This window comes from Saimiri boliviensis, chromosome 8 (genome assembly GCF_048565385.1).
Source record: "Saimiri boliviensis isolate mSaiBol1 chromosome 8, mSaiBol1.pri, whole genome shotgun sequence".
In the NCBI taxonomy this organism is placed as follows: Eukaryota; Metazoa; Chordata; class Mammalia; order Primates; family Cebidae; genus Saimiri; species Saimiri boliviensis.
Genome location: NC_133456.1, coordinates 81,522,989 through 81,541,555, shown reverse-complemented (window position 1 = coordinate 81,541,555; position 18,567 = coordinate 81,522,989). Strand labels below are relative to the sequence as shown.

The following is an 18,567-nucleotide window of genomic DNA, read 5'->3' as shown; positions in this document are numbered from 1 at the left end:
GCAATCTTAATAAATTCACTTATTAATTCTTATATTTTGTACATTCTTTTGGATATTTTTATGTATATAGCCACATTATCTACACATAGAGTTTAGTTCTTGTTTTCAATTGTTATTTTCTTTCTTGTTTGCTTGCTTGCTTTCTTTTTTCACTTTCTTTGTCTTTCTCTCTCTTTTCTTTTTTTTTTCTTTCTTTTTCTTTCTCTTTCTCTCTCTTTCTTTCATGGCACTGGTTAAGATTTCTACTACTATACTGATAAATATTAGTGGTGATCATTAACAATCTTGTTTTTGTTGTGACTTCAGTGGGGAAATATTCAGTATTTTGTCATTATACATGATGTATCTTAAAGATGTTCCCATCTATTTTTAATTTGTTGAGATTTTTTTTAAAAAAATCATGTATTGGTGTAGAATTGTATGTCTTTTTCTCTATCTATTGAGATGACCCTCTGAGTTTCCTTCTAAATTTTAAAGTACATTGAATGGCAGAGTACATTGATTGATTTTCAAATCCTTGCATTTCTAGGACAAACACTATTTGGTAGTGACGTACTAACTTTTTAATATATCACTGATTTAATTAGATAATCTATTTAGAATTATTTTATCTATGTTCATGACAGGGCTTAGCCTGTAATTTTCGTGGTTTGTAACATATTTATCAGAGTTTGATGTCTGAGTATGCTGGCTTCATAAAATAAATTGGGAGAATTTTCATCTCCTCTACTTATAAAGAGATTTGTTAAAGAATAGTATCATTTCTATCTTAAATATTTCCAAGAAATCACAAGCTCTCTGGGAAATCACAATCTCTGCAAAGAAGAAGAAATCACAATCTCTGCAAAGAAGATTTCTTTGCAGGGAGCTTTTAAATTGCACATTACTTTTCTTTAATAAACATAAATATTTGTATTTATTCGTGAGTTTAGCAATATTATTAATCTTTTCAGATTACCAATTTGGCTTTGATTTTCTCTATCATGTTGTATTTCTATTTTCTGTTTTATTTCTTCTCTCATCTTTATAGTTTTTTCCTTATACTTTTTTTGGGTTTAATTTGCTTTTCTTCCTATAACTTCTTGAGTTGGAAGCTTAATTTATTGATTTCAAACTTTTTTTCTTTAATAAGATATGCATTTAAAGCTGTAAATTTCTGTGTAAGAATTGTCTCAGTTGCATTCCATGAATTTTTATTTCTCAATTTTCATTTTCATTCAGTTTAAAAGATTTCCTAATGTTTATTGTAATTTCTTAATTTGACTTGTATGTGTTGTTTTGAAATGCATTGTTTACTTTTCAAATATTTGGGAATTATTAATTTCTGAGAATATGCTCAATTTAGGTTAAGTATTTTATATGTACTTGAAAAATATTTGAATTCTGCAGTTGTTGGCTGTTAATTTTCTGTATTTGTCAATTAGATCAATGTAGCTAATAGAGTTGTTCAGACCTCCTGTATTCAAACTGAATATTTTATCTGCTTATTCTGTTGGTTACTGAGAGAGAGAGGGGTGTGTTAAAATCTCCAATGATGAGAGTAGATTTAAATTCTATCAGTTTTGCTTTATACAGTTTAAAATTGTTTTTTAGATGCACAAAAATTTAGAATTGTTATGTTCTCCTGTTGAACTGATCTTTTTGCTTATGAAATATCCTTCTTTTTCTCTCAAAGTATTTTTTCCTTAACTATCCTTAAAGAAATATAATTTGTGAGATCATAATACAGCAATATCAGCTTTCTTCTACTTTTTGCATGGTATATTGTCCCCTTCTTTTCCTTTTTAACCCATCCACTTCTTTATATTTAAAGTGTGTCTCCTCATAGACACAGGGAGGGGAACATCACACACCAGGGCCTGGGGGGTTCGGGGCTAGTGGAGGAATAGCAGAGGGTGGGGAGGATTGGGGAAGGATAGCATTAGGGGAAATATCTAATGTAGATGATGGGGCTATGGATGCAGCAAACCACCACCGTGGCACGTGTATACCTATGTAACAAACCTGCATGATCTGCACATGTACCCCAGAACTTAAAGTACAATAAATTAAAAAAAAAAATGGCAACATTTTAAAAAAAAAAGTGTGTCTCTTGTAAATGGCATACAATAGGTATTTTATTATCTAGTCTCATAACCTTTGCATTTAATCATAGTATTATGCTATATGCATTTTGTGTAATTACCAATATAGCTAGGTTAAATTTCATAATGTTGCTACCTGTTTTCCATTTATGCTATTTGTTCTTTGTTTTTTTCTCCATTTAACATTATTTCACAGTATGTTCCAGATTTCTACATTAGCATCATGTATTTTGTTTTTAAGGGCTCTACTGTAGTCCATTGTTTTGATGTTTCAGAACTTTCTGAACCATTAGCTATCATTTGGTTTTCCCAATGCTTTTGCTATTATAATGCTGCACTGAACATTGTATATGCAAAACTTTCTTCTTGAGATATTATTTTATTAGGGCATATTTCCAAATGAAGAATTACTGATTCAAAGAGTAGAAATATCTTTACAGTTCTTGATACAATTTGTCACCTTACTTTTCCTAAAAACTTACTCCAGTTCACAAGGTTATTAGTAGTACGTAGCTGTACTGCTTTCACTGCAGTCTTGCAATCATTGTGAGTTTGTTTTTTAATTTAAAAACGTTGTATAGAAGAGAACTGAAGGGGTGCCAGAATTATGATTTTCACTGCCATTACTGTATATAGATAAACAGAAAAAGAGAAAGTTATTTATGAATCAGCTCATTTCATCTGTAAGCTAGACTCAAATTCCAATTTGTTCTGCTTCTGTTTTTGCATACACTTGGACTTTGGCAGTAAGCCCCTGTAAGTAGTTCTTGGTAAAAGAATGTATATTTATGACAGAATACGTAAAGTGGCATATACATATTATTTGAGCCTAATAAAACTATAATTCACAAATAAAACCAAAGTAGGTTTATAGAATCAGAGGAAACAGAGAGAAAGGAGAAACAATTGAAAACATGTATAAAAGCAGGCAGGGTGAATGCATATCGCTAATTTAAACCTTATATGAATAATCTCAAAATAGAGTGGCTGCATCACTGAACTTAATAAACTTTTTTTCTCAGGTGGATGATAGTGTTGAGGATCAGTGGGAAAAATCTTAAGCCAAGAGATTTTTTTCTAGTCAGAGCTAAACTGGCATAAAATGCAGGATATGCCATCATCAAAAATGTTCTAGACGCTTAGTAAAAACTAAGTTTCTTGAAATCATAGTACTGTGATCTGAACCTGAAAATGCAGAGTTCAGTCATATTTTTAAAAAGCACAAAAACAACAATAGCAGAAATTAAAATAAAAGTGTAGTAAAGATATTATTCATAATCATCATCCCTCAGGGGCTTCAAAACGCACTGAAAATTTAGGTTTTAAAATTTTGAAAACAATACTGTGACACTTCATTGTAGAAGATGGGAACTAGGAATTGGCTTTGAATAAGCAAATCTGTTGTTTGGCAACTTTCCCCTCTAGAGCCGAATCTCAGATCTTTATTCAGTTTATGACAAATACTAACTAATCTACTGAAAGTCCAAATATTTTAGCATACTACTATCAGGGTAAATAAATATAAGCTGCTTTTGGAAAGTCTTTCATGTCCACAAGTAATTCCTTAATTTATATCATCACACTGTTGTAGAAAATAGTACATTTATTCATACTTGTGATCATTCTCATCATGTTATTATAAAACAAAGCCGAATGGATAAAGCCAGATGTATGAGTGTAGATCATATCTGTCAAAATTTTGTCATCTTCCTGCAATAAATTCACATTAACAATTTTTGAAATATTTAATTGCTAAATAAAATAAATGTGGCTCAAAACCTGAAGTATTTTATAAAAATCTGAGGTAACTCTTGTAAATACATAGAAGCAAATAAATTGGCCCCTTTTTTACTCCTGTTTAATGTTTTTAATTCCATATACCAGGGTAGTAAAATAAGTCCCTTTTTTGATTATATCAGCGGACAGCTGCAAGCAGACAACTTGATTCAACCACCTAATACCAGATTTCTCTCCCGACCAATATTCCTTCATCTAACGTTTGGTGTATTGAAAGAAAATATGCTTCTGTGAAAAAAGGAGGAAAATCGAGTGATCTTTTACATTTATTCTCCAGGAGGTGTTTGGTTACCGTGACCAGAATGTACGGAAAGCCCTCTGCCTTGTTGCATCCGTGCTGAGCTGTGGGGGCCTTCTGCTGGTGTTCTACTGGAGACCCCAGTGGAGAGTGTGGGCCAACTGCGTCCCATGCCCCTTGCAAGAAGCAGACACTGTTTTGCTGAGGACAACAGTGGGTACCCTTCTGTTATCTATTTCAAATGCCACGATCATGCTTTCTGTATGGCCTCTGTGGCACAACTCTGTGGCTAGTATTATATTTCAGAGGGTAGATTTCCTCTGTTTAAAGAGTTTCCAGAGATCACAACAGGAGATGGCAAAATTATCTCTGCAAACCACGTACTATCTCTCATTTTGACCCAGGAACAAAGGGCATTTCTCCCACTTCAGCTTGGGGAAATTTTGACCATGTCAGGCTAACAGAGAGTGCTCTTAGCCCTTACAGGAACAGCGGCTGTCAGTGTTACAGCTTTTAGATTCCATAACATGGGAATGGTCATTTAGTTTTTCAAAAACATGTATTTTGGAGGATATTACACATTTTAAACACCTAAAGGTCACATTAAAATAGCTAGAAACTATTTTCTGGATAGAAAGCTTTCCTGCAAAGTGTATCTTTCTCTTTACTCTCTAGCACAGTGATTATAAACTTTTAGTGCAAATCAGAATTATCATAGAAACAAGAACTCCTAGTCCCACCCAGAGTTTTTAATTCAGTAGGTCTGAATGGGGCTGAGGATGCACATTTCTTGTCAGTTCTGAGATAAAGCTGATACTCTTATTTGGGCCAAAGTTTTGTACCAAACTCTGAAAACCCTTGTCTAGCACTTGGTAGGTATTTGGTTGATTGAGCACCTTACTTAATAACACTTGAGACATTTCATGAACTGGATTGTCTTTTCTAGGACGAATTTCAAAGATATATGAGGAAGAAGGTATTCTGCCTCTACCTATCCACACTGAAGTTTCCTGTAAGCAAAAAGTGGAAAGAATCCCTGGTGGCTGACCACCACTCTGTCATAAACCAAGCCTTATTAAAGCCAGAATTAAAAGTAAGTTATTTGAAGAGTACAGTGTTATGGCATGTTTGCAGAGAAAGTACAAAACAAGTGTTTATCAAATGAAAGTTCTGAATATCACACTTTGGGAATGGGAATAACAGCTATGTATCAAAGAAAGTGAGACAGGCTGGGCATGGTGCTTCACATCTGTAATCCCAGCACTTTTGGAAGGCCAACATGGGTGGTCACTTGAGCCCAGGAGTTTGAGACCAGCCTGAGAAACATGGCAAAACTTCATCTATGTTTAAAAAAACAGAAAAAGGAAAAAAGATCAAGGGCCAGGTGCAGGGGCTTATGCCTATAATCCCAGCACTTTGAGAGGCTGAGGCAGGTAGATCATGAGGTCAGGGGTTTGAGACCAGCCTGGCCAATATGGTGAAAGCCCATCTCTATTAAAAATACAAAAATTAGCCAGGCATGGTGGTGGGCACCTGTGATCCCAGTGGAAGCTGAAGCAGGAGAATCGCTTGAACCTGGGAGGAGATGTTTGCAGTGAACCAAGATCATGCTACTGCACTCCAGCCTGGGCAACAGAGCGAGACTCCATCTCAAAAAATAAAATAAAATAAATAAATCAAAAATTAGCTGGGTGTGGTGGTATATGCTGGTAATCCCATCTACTTAGGAGGCTGAGGCAGGAGGACTGATTGAGCCTGGGAGGTCAAGGCTATAGTGAGTGGTCATCATGCCACTGCACTCCAACCTGAGTGACAGAGTGAGACCCTGTCTCAAAAAAAAAAAAAAAGAAAGAAAGAAAGAAAGTGAGACCCACAAGGGAACCTGCATCCTGCATTAAACACCACTCCCCTCTCTTGAGCTTTATGATATGAATGACACCTGTTCCATCACATTTGTAATTGTAGCTGCGATGCATCCAAGTGCAGAAAATCAGGTATGTTTGGAACAACCTGGAGAAGCAGTTTCAGAAAGTTGGGTGAGTACAGCGTTTCATTGCCCCTAAGTCAGGATACAGGGGAAAAACACTGATTTGTTAAGTGCTATGAACTGAAGCTTGGTTCCTACCCTGACTACATCCTAGGTTGCTAGAGGACAGCAACTCCTGCTTCGACATCCATCAGACATTTGGATTGGGTCTGACCAGTGAAGAGCAAGAAGTCAGGTAGGATTTATCATACTCCTTAAGAGTAAACTCTGCCAGCAGAAAATGAAGTATCAAATCAGTTTTCATCAGTGCATTGTTGGCAGAATGCTTCATCAGCTTGATACAATCTAAGTTCATTTACTGGCAGCAGAGATATTCTAAATTGCTCTCTTCTTAGGCAACCTTATTTTTACAAAGACTGAAAGAACAAGGCAATCATATAAAATTTGATCTTTTATCTCAGGCTTGTAGAGCAATCATCTTTGTGTTGTCTTATTTTTTTCTTCTTAAAAATATCTTGAGTAATTCCCTTCCTCCAAATTCTCAGAGAGACAGAAACACAATACTATGATTGCATTTTACTATGAAGAACTAGCCCTGGAGATAAGGATTTTGCTTGCTCAGTTAGTTGTGTTATTCACTACTCTATCTGCAGCACCCAGAACAGTGATTGACTCCTGGTAGGAGCTCAATAGATAGTAAATACATAAATTAATATATTCATTGATTTGTTAACTAACAAATAGGCACCTTGCAAGGAACTAGGGATCTAAAGATAAAGGTTTAGTCATTGTCCTAGAGACACTGACTAGTGAGGAAGAAAGGCAAAAATAGTAATGCAATCATGACATTGGTACCTATTGATGCATATACATTAAGAAATGCTTACATGGTTATTAACTCACAGAGATACAGAGACCCTGCTTTCTTCAGCTATTATTTGAAATGGTGAATCCTGGCAAATCTGAAAGAAAATCATTACAAGTCTTCCCCAGAATCTTATAATCACCTTTATTTCCCACCCATTTTTAGAGAGAGTAGCTGCTTAACCTTTACAGTCAACCAGAAACACCTATTGTCAAGCTAAAAAGTAATCTGATACTTAAAAATATAGGTTTTAAGCTCCACCCTCATAATTCCGATAGTTCTATAGGAGCAAGGGGTACTTATAAGAGAAGAGATGCATTTTTAGCAAGCAACCCCCATAATTCTCACACACACCAAGGCTAAGATTTGCCAATCTGATGTTTTTAAGTTTTTCTTCTGTCAGACACTATGAAAAATGAACCAGACATCTGGTCTAGGACAATATTGTGTTATTATGTAAGATTTCAGATGTAATGCTTAATGCACTGAAACACAAAAAAGTTTTTAAAGTCATTAAAAGTATGTTGGTTTAGTAGCATTAAGTACAAGACATGTAAAAGATTTATCCAGGACATTTAAGAATTCTAGTTGATAGATGTAGACATACTCTGCTTAGGTAACCACTTCCACAGGAAAGATTTCTCATCAGTGCAGCTACCTCATGATTTTTTCTTATTTATCAAGCACCAAACTTTAATAAACATCGTACATAATTAAATTTAAATCTGATCCACAGCTGGGCATGGTGGCTCGCACCTGTAATCCCATATCTTTGAGAGGCTGAGGTGGGCGAATCACCTGAGGTCAGGAGTTTGAGACCAGCCTGGCCAACATGGTGAAACTCCATCATACTAAAACTACAAAAATTATCCAGGTGTGGTGGTATGTTCCTGTAGTCCCACTACTTGGGAGGCTGAGGTAGGAGGATCACTTGGACCCGGAAGGCAGAGGTTTCAGTGAGCTGAGATTATGCCACTGTACTCCAACTTGGGAAACAGAGTGAGACTCCGTCTTAAAAAAAAAAATCGAATCCAGACAATATAGAACTTGACAATCTAATATGCAAGACAAAGAGTATCATTTTCGATATATGAAGAATGGAGGAGAAAATCTACTTATAAACATAGTTATGTTTATGTTTTTTGGGGAGTGAAAAGAGAGTAAGTAGAATATGAAAGATTTTTTTCCTTCATTTTTTTAGGGTAAAAGTAAGGTCTTTAAAGAAATTAAATGCGATGGATGATTGAGTAGTATCTTACCAATTTCCTAGGTGAATTTGAGCTCTCTTATATTAATGAGCAAATGGATAACATGAGAAATGAAGGGGAATACACAAGAATCTCTGTTGATGAAAAGCTACAGAGTTTACACTCAGGCAAATTTTTCTATTTGCTCCCTAGCAGCCAGGTAAAGAGAGAAAATGCGCAGATTTACATAGCTCTCACTTTTCAGTAGCAAAAGCATATCAGAACATCAGGAGAAACAACTTTACCCTGGAGAGAAATTGTGAGAAGTTATCAGGAAGAGAACAAGTAAATTTTCCCAGGAGTTCCATGTTCCTAGCTTCACCCGTCATGAACTGAACTCAGTCTTCCATCTTAGTACCTGTCCTAGACAAGTCAAAAGACAATTCTTTTATATCACAAAAGTGAAGCTCTATGGGAAAAAAAAAAAAAAAAAAAAAAAAACCTACCTGATTCCTCAACTAGTCAAGTAGTCTTCCTATTAAGATCGTTTATGAGGTGAGCATCTCTTCACCTTCTTTTTCACACGGCCCACCCAACCTCCTTCTGTCCCTTCTATTTAGGGTCCAGAAAATAAAAGGAGTAAATGACTTTCTGGCAGTAGAAATGGAAGGACTCTCTCTCTCTACCACTCCGCTCCCCCCGCCCAACACACACACTCTTGGGGTTAAGTCCAGACCAATCACCTGCCTGGTGACCTAGCTCTCAGGAGGAAAAAAAGCTTTGATAGATGGGACTTGCTGGTTTCTATGGTGGGAATATTCCATCCATGGACAACTTAAGCCACCAAGGTGACATCGCTGAGTGTGAAGCTGGGAAGGGATGTTTCCCTTGGTTTAGTGATTCTGCAACGCCAGATTTAATTCTCAGTGTTTACCACAACCTTGAGAGAAAAGGCATGCTTGTCAGCACCAGGGAAAAGGAATCCAAGTAACAGCAAGAGAAGGTAGATCTGCCATTAATATGTAACTTCAAGCTGACAGAAACTGTTTCATGAGAACACAGAACATTAGAAGAGAGAGAAAGAAGAAACAAAAGGTGAGAGAGATAGAGGGAGCCTGCTATGAGACCTTACTCTCTTACTCCGCAGTCCTGGGGGAGGAAAAGTTAGAAACCATGGTTATATACTACGACCGCTATCCCCTTTCCAACCACCTCTAGAAAATAGCCCTGTAGTAGATACTCAGCTGTCAGGTCAGCATTTACAGAAAGATCAAGAAAGGGCTATTTGGAAAAGAGGAAAAGGGCTTTGCTCATTTTTCTGGAGGCCAATAACCTAGTCTCAACTATTAGTATTCAATCAGAAGTTAATGAGTTACTTAAAAATATGATGTGTATATATATTTTCTTTAAAATGTAATGCATAAGGCATTTAGTAAAAATTAAATGGACTGAGATCATTTTCTTTTCTTTTCTTCTTTTTTTTTTTTTTTAGATGGAGTCTTGCTCCGTAGCCCAAGCTGGAGTGCAGTGGCGCGATCTCCGCTCACTGCAACTTCTGCCTCCTGGGTTCCAGTTCAAGCAGTTCTCCTACCTCAGTCTCCCAAGTAGCTGGGATTACAGGCATGAGCCACCATGCCCAGCTAATTTTTGTATTTTTTAGTAGAGATGGGGTTTCACCATGTTGTCCAGTCTGGTCTTGAAACCCAACCTCATGGTGATCTGATCATTTTCTTTTTTAGTAAATGAGCAGATCCATGGTTCTATGGATCTGGGCCTATTTAAAGTACAAAATCACTTAACTCTAATGCCTTATTTTAGAGCAAGCCCTACAGAAGTACCAGTAAACTTAAGTCCAGAATCTCCTTGGCAGGATCCTGCATGAGTTTCTTTGTAACCCCATCTCCATTCTTGACGTCCTCCTGGTCCTTTCCCTTCTGCATCCCCACGCCTGGGAAGACTCAGGGCCTTTCACCAGAAAAGCTGACCAGAAGTGCCTCACTTAGCTCACATGAGAGCCCGAAATCCTCTGAGAGCCCAACTTCCCGAGTTTTCCTGAGGCTATCTGAAAACGTGCAATATAGGAAATGAAAGAAATGGGCAGGTCACAGACGAGGACTAATGTGAAAAACTAAAATAACTTTCATGTCATTTGTAAAATGACATTCTCTGTACAAATGTTTCATTAAAAGTACATAAGCAGGTTCAAGGTGTAATAAAATAGAGATTTTTTTTTCCTTCCATAAAGCAATTTCTCAACACTTACCAATCTTGTTTTTATTATTGTTTTTAATGGAAGGGCTCTAATGCCAACATCTTGTTGTACGACGCAACTACATCCAAATCCCAGAAGTTGGATGCCATGTCCTATGCATCTGTGAATATCTTAGGTCTTCCTCTCTTTATAAAACAAGAGTGTTAGGGAAGTGAGGAACTCGCTAACAGAATCACGTGGGAACTTTCTCAACCTCTAAATGTCTGCTTCCTAAAAATTCCTAAGTTCCTGGAAGTGGGTTATGCCAGAATCTCCTGGCCTGGCATTGTGTGTTTGGAAAACTCTAGACGTCCCTGCCTGCCGGAAACCCTACTGGAAACTTATCAGAATGGAAGCCGTGAGCAAAAAACAGATGTAGTTTGAAAAAGCTCCACCATAATTCTAACATGCCCTTCCTTCCTCCTTGAGGACCCCTCTAGTCTTTACTACCTGGAGTCTAAAGTGCCTACCACATAACATATTCTTAACAATTATTTGGTAAGTTAATTGAATGAATAAATAAATAAATAATAAAAAGGGACATGGACCTCCCCCAAGAGAAAGTATTCTTGGTTATCTGCATTTGGTTTTCCGCAGTGGCTCATGCCTGTAATCCCAGCACTTTGGGAGGCCGAGGCAGGTGGATCACAAAGTCAGGAGTTAGAGACTAGCATGGGCAACACAGTGAAACCCTGTCTCTACTAAAATACAAAACATTAGCTGAGCATGGTGGTGGATGCCTGTAGTCCCAGCTACTTGGGAGGCTGAGACAGGAGAATCACTTAAACCTAGGAGGCAGAGGTTGCAGTGAGCCAAGATTGTGCCCCTGTACTGTAGCCTGGGCGATGGAGCAAGACTCCATCTCCAAAAAAAAAAAAAGAAAAGAAAGAAATTCTAACAGATTTACTGGTATCTCAGGGTTGGAGGAAACAATGATTCCTCAAGTTTAGCCCATGGTCCCTGCAGAAATCTCCTCCACAAGTTTCCTGCTGAGAAATCGCTCAACTTCTGGAGAGGGACCATCTATCTCCAAAGCAACTCTTCTTCTGATGGATAGTTATCACTATTAGGCAAGTCCGCTTAATTTTATTTGGCCTGTGTTTTTCTGTGAAGCCCCTGGGAACAATCTGGGTCCTGTTTTCCCTGCCAGCTGCTCAGGTTTTCAGTCAGGGAATGTCAGCTCCCTTTTTCTTAGACCTTTCCACATGTGAACCAGCTTCAAATCTCATATTTCTTCCCATTGCCCGGTCATTGGTCAATGCCCTGATCATTCTGCTTGGCTTGTGCTGAAACTGAGCTGGATACGTGGTCTCTAAACACACAGTATTTTTTGGCAAGAAGCAGTGGAAGAGACAAAGCAGCAAGGGACATGCCAGGCTTTGATTTAAATATGGCTCAGATGAGCCATAAAGAGGATAATCTACAAGTAAATATTGATTCACTGGATCCCAGTCCTCACGGAATATGAGCTCTTCTCTCTTAAAGGTAATATTGCCAAACTTGAAGAGCCAAATAGCATCAGACCCTAGGCTTGCTTTCTAAACTGCTTTCCACAACCTGTATACTGCCTTGAACCTCATTAATTAATTCTAATATTTAGGAAACATCCTCTAGCTAGGTCAGACACTGCCACTAGATGCTGGATTTTTTTTTTTTTTTTTTTTTTTTTTGAGATGGAGTTTTGCTCTTGTTGCCCAGGCTGCAGTGCGATGGTACAATCTTGGTTCACTGCAACCTCCGCCTCCCAGGTTCAAGGGATTCTCCTGCCTCAGCATCCCAAGTAGCTGGGATTACAGGCATGCACCACCACGCCTAACTAATTTTGTTATTTTTAGTTGAGACAGGGTTTCTCCATGTTGGTCAGGCTGGTCTCAAACTCCCGATCTCAGGTAATCTGTCCGCCTTGGCCTCCCAAAATGCTGGGATTACAGGCGCGAGCCACTGTGCCCGGCCGATGCTAGATTTTTTTAAATTGGGTGTTTCTGCCTTTAAAAAGGCTCTAGGAAACTTGAGGGGAAACACATGTAAATATACATTGTAATTTAATGATGTAAGTGCTGTTGCTAAGAAAGGAAATGTTGGATGGGAGAAAAATACAGTTAACTGTGCCAGAGGGAGTAAGACTTCAAAGATAGTTGCCATTTATTGAGAACTAAATGCTTTATGGATTTATCTCACATACAACTGATAGAATTTTTTTTTTTAAATGAGGGTCTCCCTGTGTTGCCCAGGCTGGACTCATACAAACTTTTGAGGTCAAGCAGTTCTCCTGGCTCGGCCTCCCAAGTAGCTGGGACTGCAGGTGTGTGCCACACTCTAGCTTGATAGCAATTTTATTAGGTATGTTTTATAAAAGCCATTTTACAGATGAGAAGAATGAGGCTGACCCCTCATTCAGCCATCAGTTTATTCATTCAACATATTATAGGCTCTGTTTTAGGCATTAGGAATATATCGATGTCCTCTGGAAGCTTATATTATAGTGGAAAATATAGTCTTTTATCTGCATGCTTATTAAAATGTAAAACATAACTTTTAATTTCAGGTAATTAATATACACTATAATCAAAAATCAGGCAGGATAAAGAGATAAGGAGAATCTGAACTAAGAGTCAGGGTAGCTATTTTAAGTAGCATTGTTAGGGAAAACCCCAATAAGGAGGTGCTATTTGAACAGAGAATGAATGAAATTCTTTCCAGCAGGGAACCCCCTTGTTTCATTCAGGGACTAAGGGAGTAAGTCATACAAAGCTGTGGGGAAAATTAGTTCCTGGTGGAGGGAACAGCAAGCACAAGGTCTTATCTGGATTCAAATCCAGGTCTAGTTGATCCCACAGGTCTCGACCATTAGGCTTGATAGTCAGATCTGCTTCTCAAAGGCTGAGTAGGCATTTACAAACAGTGGGAATGTGGGAAGGGCATTCAAAGCAGAGACAGAGACAGAAGAGGATCAAGTTTGGGATCCTAAGTTCTGACACTTTGGTTAACAACAGATTATTGCCCCAGATTGTGCAAAGGAGTCCTGAGGACCAAAATGGTTTGAGTTATGGTCTCTTTCCAGCGTGAGGCATACGGACTTAAGAAGTCAAAGAGCAGGATAGGTGTTTGTGCTCTGTGATTCCCAACATCCTTGAATCTCAGTGTTTTCATGGCATGGAGTCAGAAGACCTTGGTTTGAGTTCTCTCTGTCCTTTGCAAACTACAGTTGTACTTGGAAAAAATATGTCTAAGAAGTCAGATAAACTTGGGCTCAGCTTTCTGTTATAACTCAGTGAAACCAAAGATCTCTGGATTTCCCCCACTGGTACTTGCTGAGGCAGGTTTAAGAAGTGGAGTCATATACCATGCTACAAAGCCTGACTCTTCCTAGCTCTGTGATCCTGGAAAAGTTTCTTGGTTTATCTGAACTTCAGTTTTTATTATGATAGATGCTAATATGAAATCTCATGGGAATAATGTGATGATTGAAGGAGTTAATGCATGTAAAAGTCTAAGTGCCGTTTCTGACACTGTCAACTCTGTTTAAAAGTTACATTGTCGTGATTAATACTAGATGTGTGCACTTTTGCCTGCATGCCAGACCGAATAATTTTTTCCATTGGCAAAGTAAGGATATCAGCCTTTTCCTTTGGACTATTGTTGAGGATCAAATGAATCTTTTGTAAAAACTTTGTTCGTAGTAAAATAGTATAGAAACATGTATTCTTGTAAGGCACATAAGTATTACACCTTGTGTATAATGTACATATTTACCAAGTATTAGCCATGAAGGTCATATCTTCCAGTTCATATGCTCATTCACTTATGTATTCATTCAGTTCATGTACTAAGGGCCTGTTCTAGGTGCTGGAGCTAACAATGTAAGATAGACATGACTTCTAACATCCAGGGCACTCTAAAATGCCTGACAAATCAAGGGAAAACTTCATAGCTGTGTCTTTTTTGCTGCTTTTCCTATACAATAAAATTATTTTAAAAGTAACTCAAGGCTGGGTATGGTGGCTCACACCTGTAATCCCAGCACTGTGGGAGGCCATGGTGGGTGGATTATGAGATCAGGAGTTCGAGACCAGCCTGGCCAATATGGTGAAACCCCGTCTCTAATAAAAATACAAAAATTAGCCCGGTGTGGTGGCACACACCTGTAGTCCCAGCTACTTGGGAGGCTGAGGCAGAAGAATCACTTGAACCTGGAAGGCAGAAGTTGCAGTGAGCCAAGATCATTCCACTGCACTCCAGCCTGGGTGACAGAGTGAGACTCTGTCTCAAAAAAAAAAAAAAAGTAACCTAAAATGAAAATGTCTTTCTAGATTTTTTTTGAGTTGTACTATATTTAAGACATATTTTTTTTTATCAAGGAATACATCTCTGTCCATCATGCACTGACTTTCATTTCGAATATATATTAGTAATTTAGAATTATGTTTCAAAAGTACTTGCACATTTTTTTTTTTAATCAAAGTTACAGAATCTCCTCAGAGTAGCCAAGTGACTTCTGCTTAGTTTGTCTTACAGTCACTCATCACTGAGCTTGTAGGGATGACACTAATGGATGATCACTCTCCCACAGAAGATTAGTGTGTGGGCCCAACACCATTGAGGTTGAAATCCAACCCATATGGAGGCTGCTTGTTAAACAGGTAACTGTTTTCTTTTTTTTTTTTTGAAAAAATAGACTTCTGCCCCTTACTTCATACTTCCTAGAAGGAGCACATAGATACTTTAATGTGAATGATATCTTGTTTCATACAACTTCTTTTGTTACTGCTTATTTTAAATTCATATCTGCTTTAAAATTTCTTCCTAGTGTGAGAGACAGATTCCTGCTTCATAATTTCCTGTTTGCTTTGTTTTTGTTCTATTAAGTTTGGATGGTGGTTGTGTTGGTGGTGGAGGGGTGGCTTAGCCCACATGGGTTGCTATAACAAAGTATCAAGGACTAGGTGGCTTAACCAACAAACACTTATTTTCTCACACTTTTAGAGGCTGGAAAGTCTGAGGTCAAGGTGCCTGCATATTTGGTTCCTGGTGAGGACCTGTTTCTGGGCTTCCAGACTATTGCTTTCTTCATGTCTTCACATGGTGGAGAGAGAGCTCTGGTCTCTTCCGCTTCTTACAAGGACCACTAATCCCATCATGGGACCTCTACCTTCATGACCTCATTAAACCTAATTGCCTTTCAGGGGCCTGACCTCCAAATACCATCACACTGGGGGTTAGGGCTTCAACCTTTGAATTTAGCGGGGACACAAATGTTCAGTCTACAGCATGGGACAGTTATTTTTTCTATAATTTTTGAGGATTTGAAATGTATTCTTTTGGTCTTTTTCAAATTGCTTTATTATTTTCATTTTCTTGAGAGTAACTTCTCCCTTTGTTAGTGTTTCATTTTTGTTTTTCTTTTTAACAATAGCTTCCTTGTATGCTTGGATTATTTGTTGTTCTTTTTTTTTGCTGACCGTAAGGGGGCTGCCTTTCCCATCAATTTTTCTCTTTCTCTTTGTGCTTGCTGTGCTTCTTTGATGGCTCTGTTTGCCTCCTACATGGTCCCTGAAGGTTTGGGTGCTTGTCCTCTGGGGATTTGTCACATGCATGCCCTTAGCTAGCTTGAGGCTTGGCGCAGTTCACAGCTGTGCCATGGACTCTGTTCTCTCCCATTCCACTTTGGCTGATAAGCCCTTATTTGGCTATTACTTTGATCAACCTCTATTCTGGAACAGGAAGCGCACTACCACCCCTGTTTTCCAACAGAAGCCTCTTTTCTGTCTTCTGCCACCTGAGGGACACCTTCTGTCTCTATTCCTCTGAGAAAAGAGCACCTAGATTTTGCTGTCTGGTCCTTGTCTAGAACCTATGAATCTGATGATGTTGGTCCTCACTCAATGCTGCATGTTTCCAGTGTATTTCTAATCCATAAAGATGGTTATTTTGGTTTTGAGCATGGGCATATCTTTTTAATATTAAACAAATATTTAACATTATTCTGTGTCTGGAGCAGAAAACAGATTGCTTTATTTTAACTTTATTATTTAGAGTAGTTCTAAGTTCACAGCAAAATTAAGCAGAACATACAAAGATTTCCTATATACATCCTGACTCAACATAGGCATACTTTCCCTAACTATCAAAAAGTAGCCAGCTTTTTAAACTTCTTATTCAAATATGTTTTCAAATTGCCAAGGATTCTCCAGGGGTCAATTTGTTCTCTTTCGGAAGGAGTGCTAATATTTTCTGGTACCTATTTACTAGCCTTTTAGTAGGAAAAAAAAAGTACAAATATTTCTTTACATTTGGTTTCAAAAGAATATTAAATAAGAGAACTAAATTAATTAGGATAGTGTCGTTTCTTCTGCAAGAAATATTTAACTAGTTTTCTACTGGATTTATTTAACCTCAAGATCGTATTATCATTTGTACATAATCTGCAATTAGAGCATTTTATAATAAGCAAACAAACAAAGCTGTAATTTGTAAGTAAAGCAGTGGGGATTGAAATAATAAGAAACATTAAGGAATAAAATCTTTTTTAATGCACAAAATATACCCAGCCCTTAACATACCACTTACTAACCTATTTACCACAGGTCAGTTCACTTTTAAAACTAAAGTAGAATTATATTTAATACATAAGGGAATTATAGAAAACAGAGGTAAGAGAGAGTACTACTGGTTTTAGGCAATATTTCATTCAATTCATAATGATTAGAAAGAACACGTCCTCAAAAAAAATAATCCTTGCTTTGCTCTCATGGGCTCTTAAATTCACTTTCTATATGTATATCCTGTGATTTTTCTCTGGCTTCTCGGGTTTGCCCTCTCTGCTCTCATTCTTAGCAGGAATTAGCAGGACCCAAATGGGAAAAATTGAGGGAACAAAAAAATCTGAAGGTATTCTCCTGACATAAAAAATGTACATATGTGAATGACCAGCTTTCAGGCTGGTAATACCTTCTGCCCATGATTTGTCCTGCAGCCTTGGGAAAGACATTTCTCTCCAGTCTTCCTCCTTGTTCAACAGAAGGACTTGACTGACTCATGTGACCTTGCTAAGACCTGCTACATGAAAGATATGTTATTTTTAAGTGACCCAAATAAAAAAGTAGAATCTTTCATTTTCATTGCACAACTTGACTAAATCTGCAGCATGTGATTACATGAAAAATAAAACTACAATTCAACTGTTCGAAACTGAAGTACATTTTTAAAAGAGACTGAATCGTGTACCTCCTCCATTATAAGTAAACCTGTTTAAGAAAGTAACCTATGCAACAATCCTGCATGATCTGCATATGTACCCCATAACCTAAAGTACAATAAAACACACACCACACACATACATGCAAATTTTTTTAGTAGTAAAATGTTTTTGAAATTCAGAATACATAATGATCAATTTGTGGGCATGGCTTTGAATGCATAAAATAATTTGCTTCCACCATATCACATTCTATGTGTTTTGACATTTTCTCAACCCAAATCAATAGAGATCTAAATGAATTCTTAAATATTAGAGGTTTTTGTATATTGTAAAAAAAATGAGAAAAAGTTCTATAATGAAATGACATCTTCTGGATTGCCACTAAGGTTCATGCAAGTGACTCAAATGCTATTTTTGTACCTACAGGTTTTAAATCCATTCTATGTGTTCCAAGCCTTCACTCTAACTTTGTGGCTGTCTCAAGGTTACGTAGAATACTCTGTGGCCATCATCATTTTGTCTGTTATCTCCATTTTCTTAAGTGTGTATGATTTGAGACAGGTAAGTGCTGAAATCTATTTAGCTTCTAGCTAAGTAAGTAAAGCCCATGGTCTTTCTACCGAGAGCCAGGAGTTGCTTTGTCAGACATAGGTCATGAAACAAAAAGAGAGGGCTTACCAAATGTGGGATTACAGAAGGAGGACCTTGGGACTACCAGGAAGATTTAAATGTTTTTGCAAACTCTGATTATCATCTGAAGCCTTTGTTGAATGCTCTGTTTAGAAGGACTCTGAGGCTGCATTTGATTATGGTGGGAAAGAATGCTGTGATTGCTGTGATGGAATCATGATGCCAGCCATAGTTTCAGGAGAATGAAGGGGTAGCATCTCAACTATGTGCATTCCATATATTTCCCCTGACTTAAATATTGTGTTTGTTCTATACGTTTCCTAGAAGTCC

At 37.6% G+C, this 18,567-nt stretch overlaps 1 protein-coding gene across 5 annotated transcripts in view; it reads left to right on the top strand.

Moving 5' to 3' along the window:
• ATP13A5 (ATPase 13A5) overlaps window positions 1–18,567 on the top strand; it is a 123,537-nt gene that overhangs the window by 34,144 nt on the left and 70,826 nt on the right. For all 5 annotated transcript variants that reach the window (XM_074404707.1, XM_074404708.1, XM_074404709.1 and 2 more), the window contains 6 exons: window positions 4,159–4,332; window positions 5,066–5,212; window positions 6,085–6,155; window positions 6,261–6,341; window positions 14,980–15,049; window positions 18,034–18,168. In XM_074404707.1, the coding sequence (XP_074260808.1) occupies window positions 4,159–4,332; window positions 5,066–5,212; window positions 6,085–6,155; window positions 6,261–6,341; window positions 14,980–15,049; window positions 18,034–18,168 (678 nt within the window). The remainder of the gene's footprint in view (window positions 1–4,158; window positions 4,333–5,065; window positions 5,213–6,084; window positions 6,156–6,260; window positions 6,342–14,979; window positions 15,050–18,033; window positions 18,169–18,567) is intronic.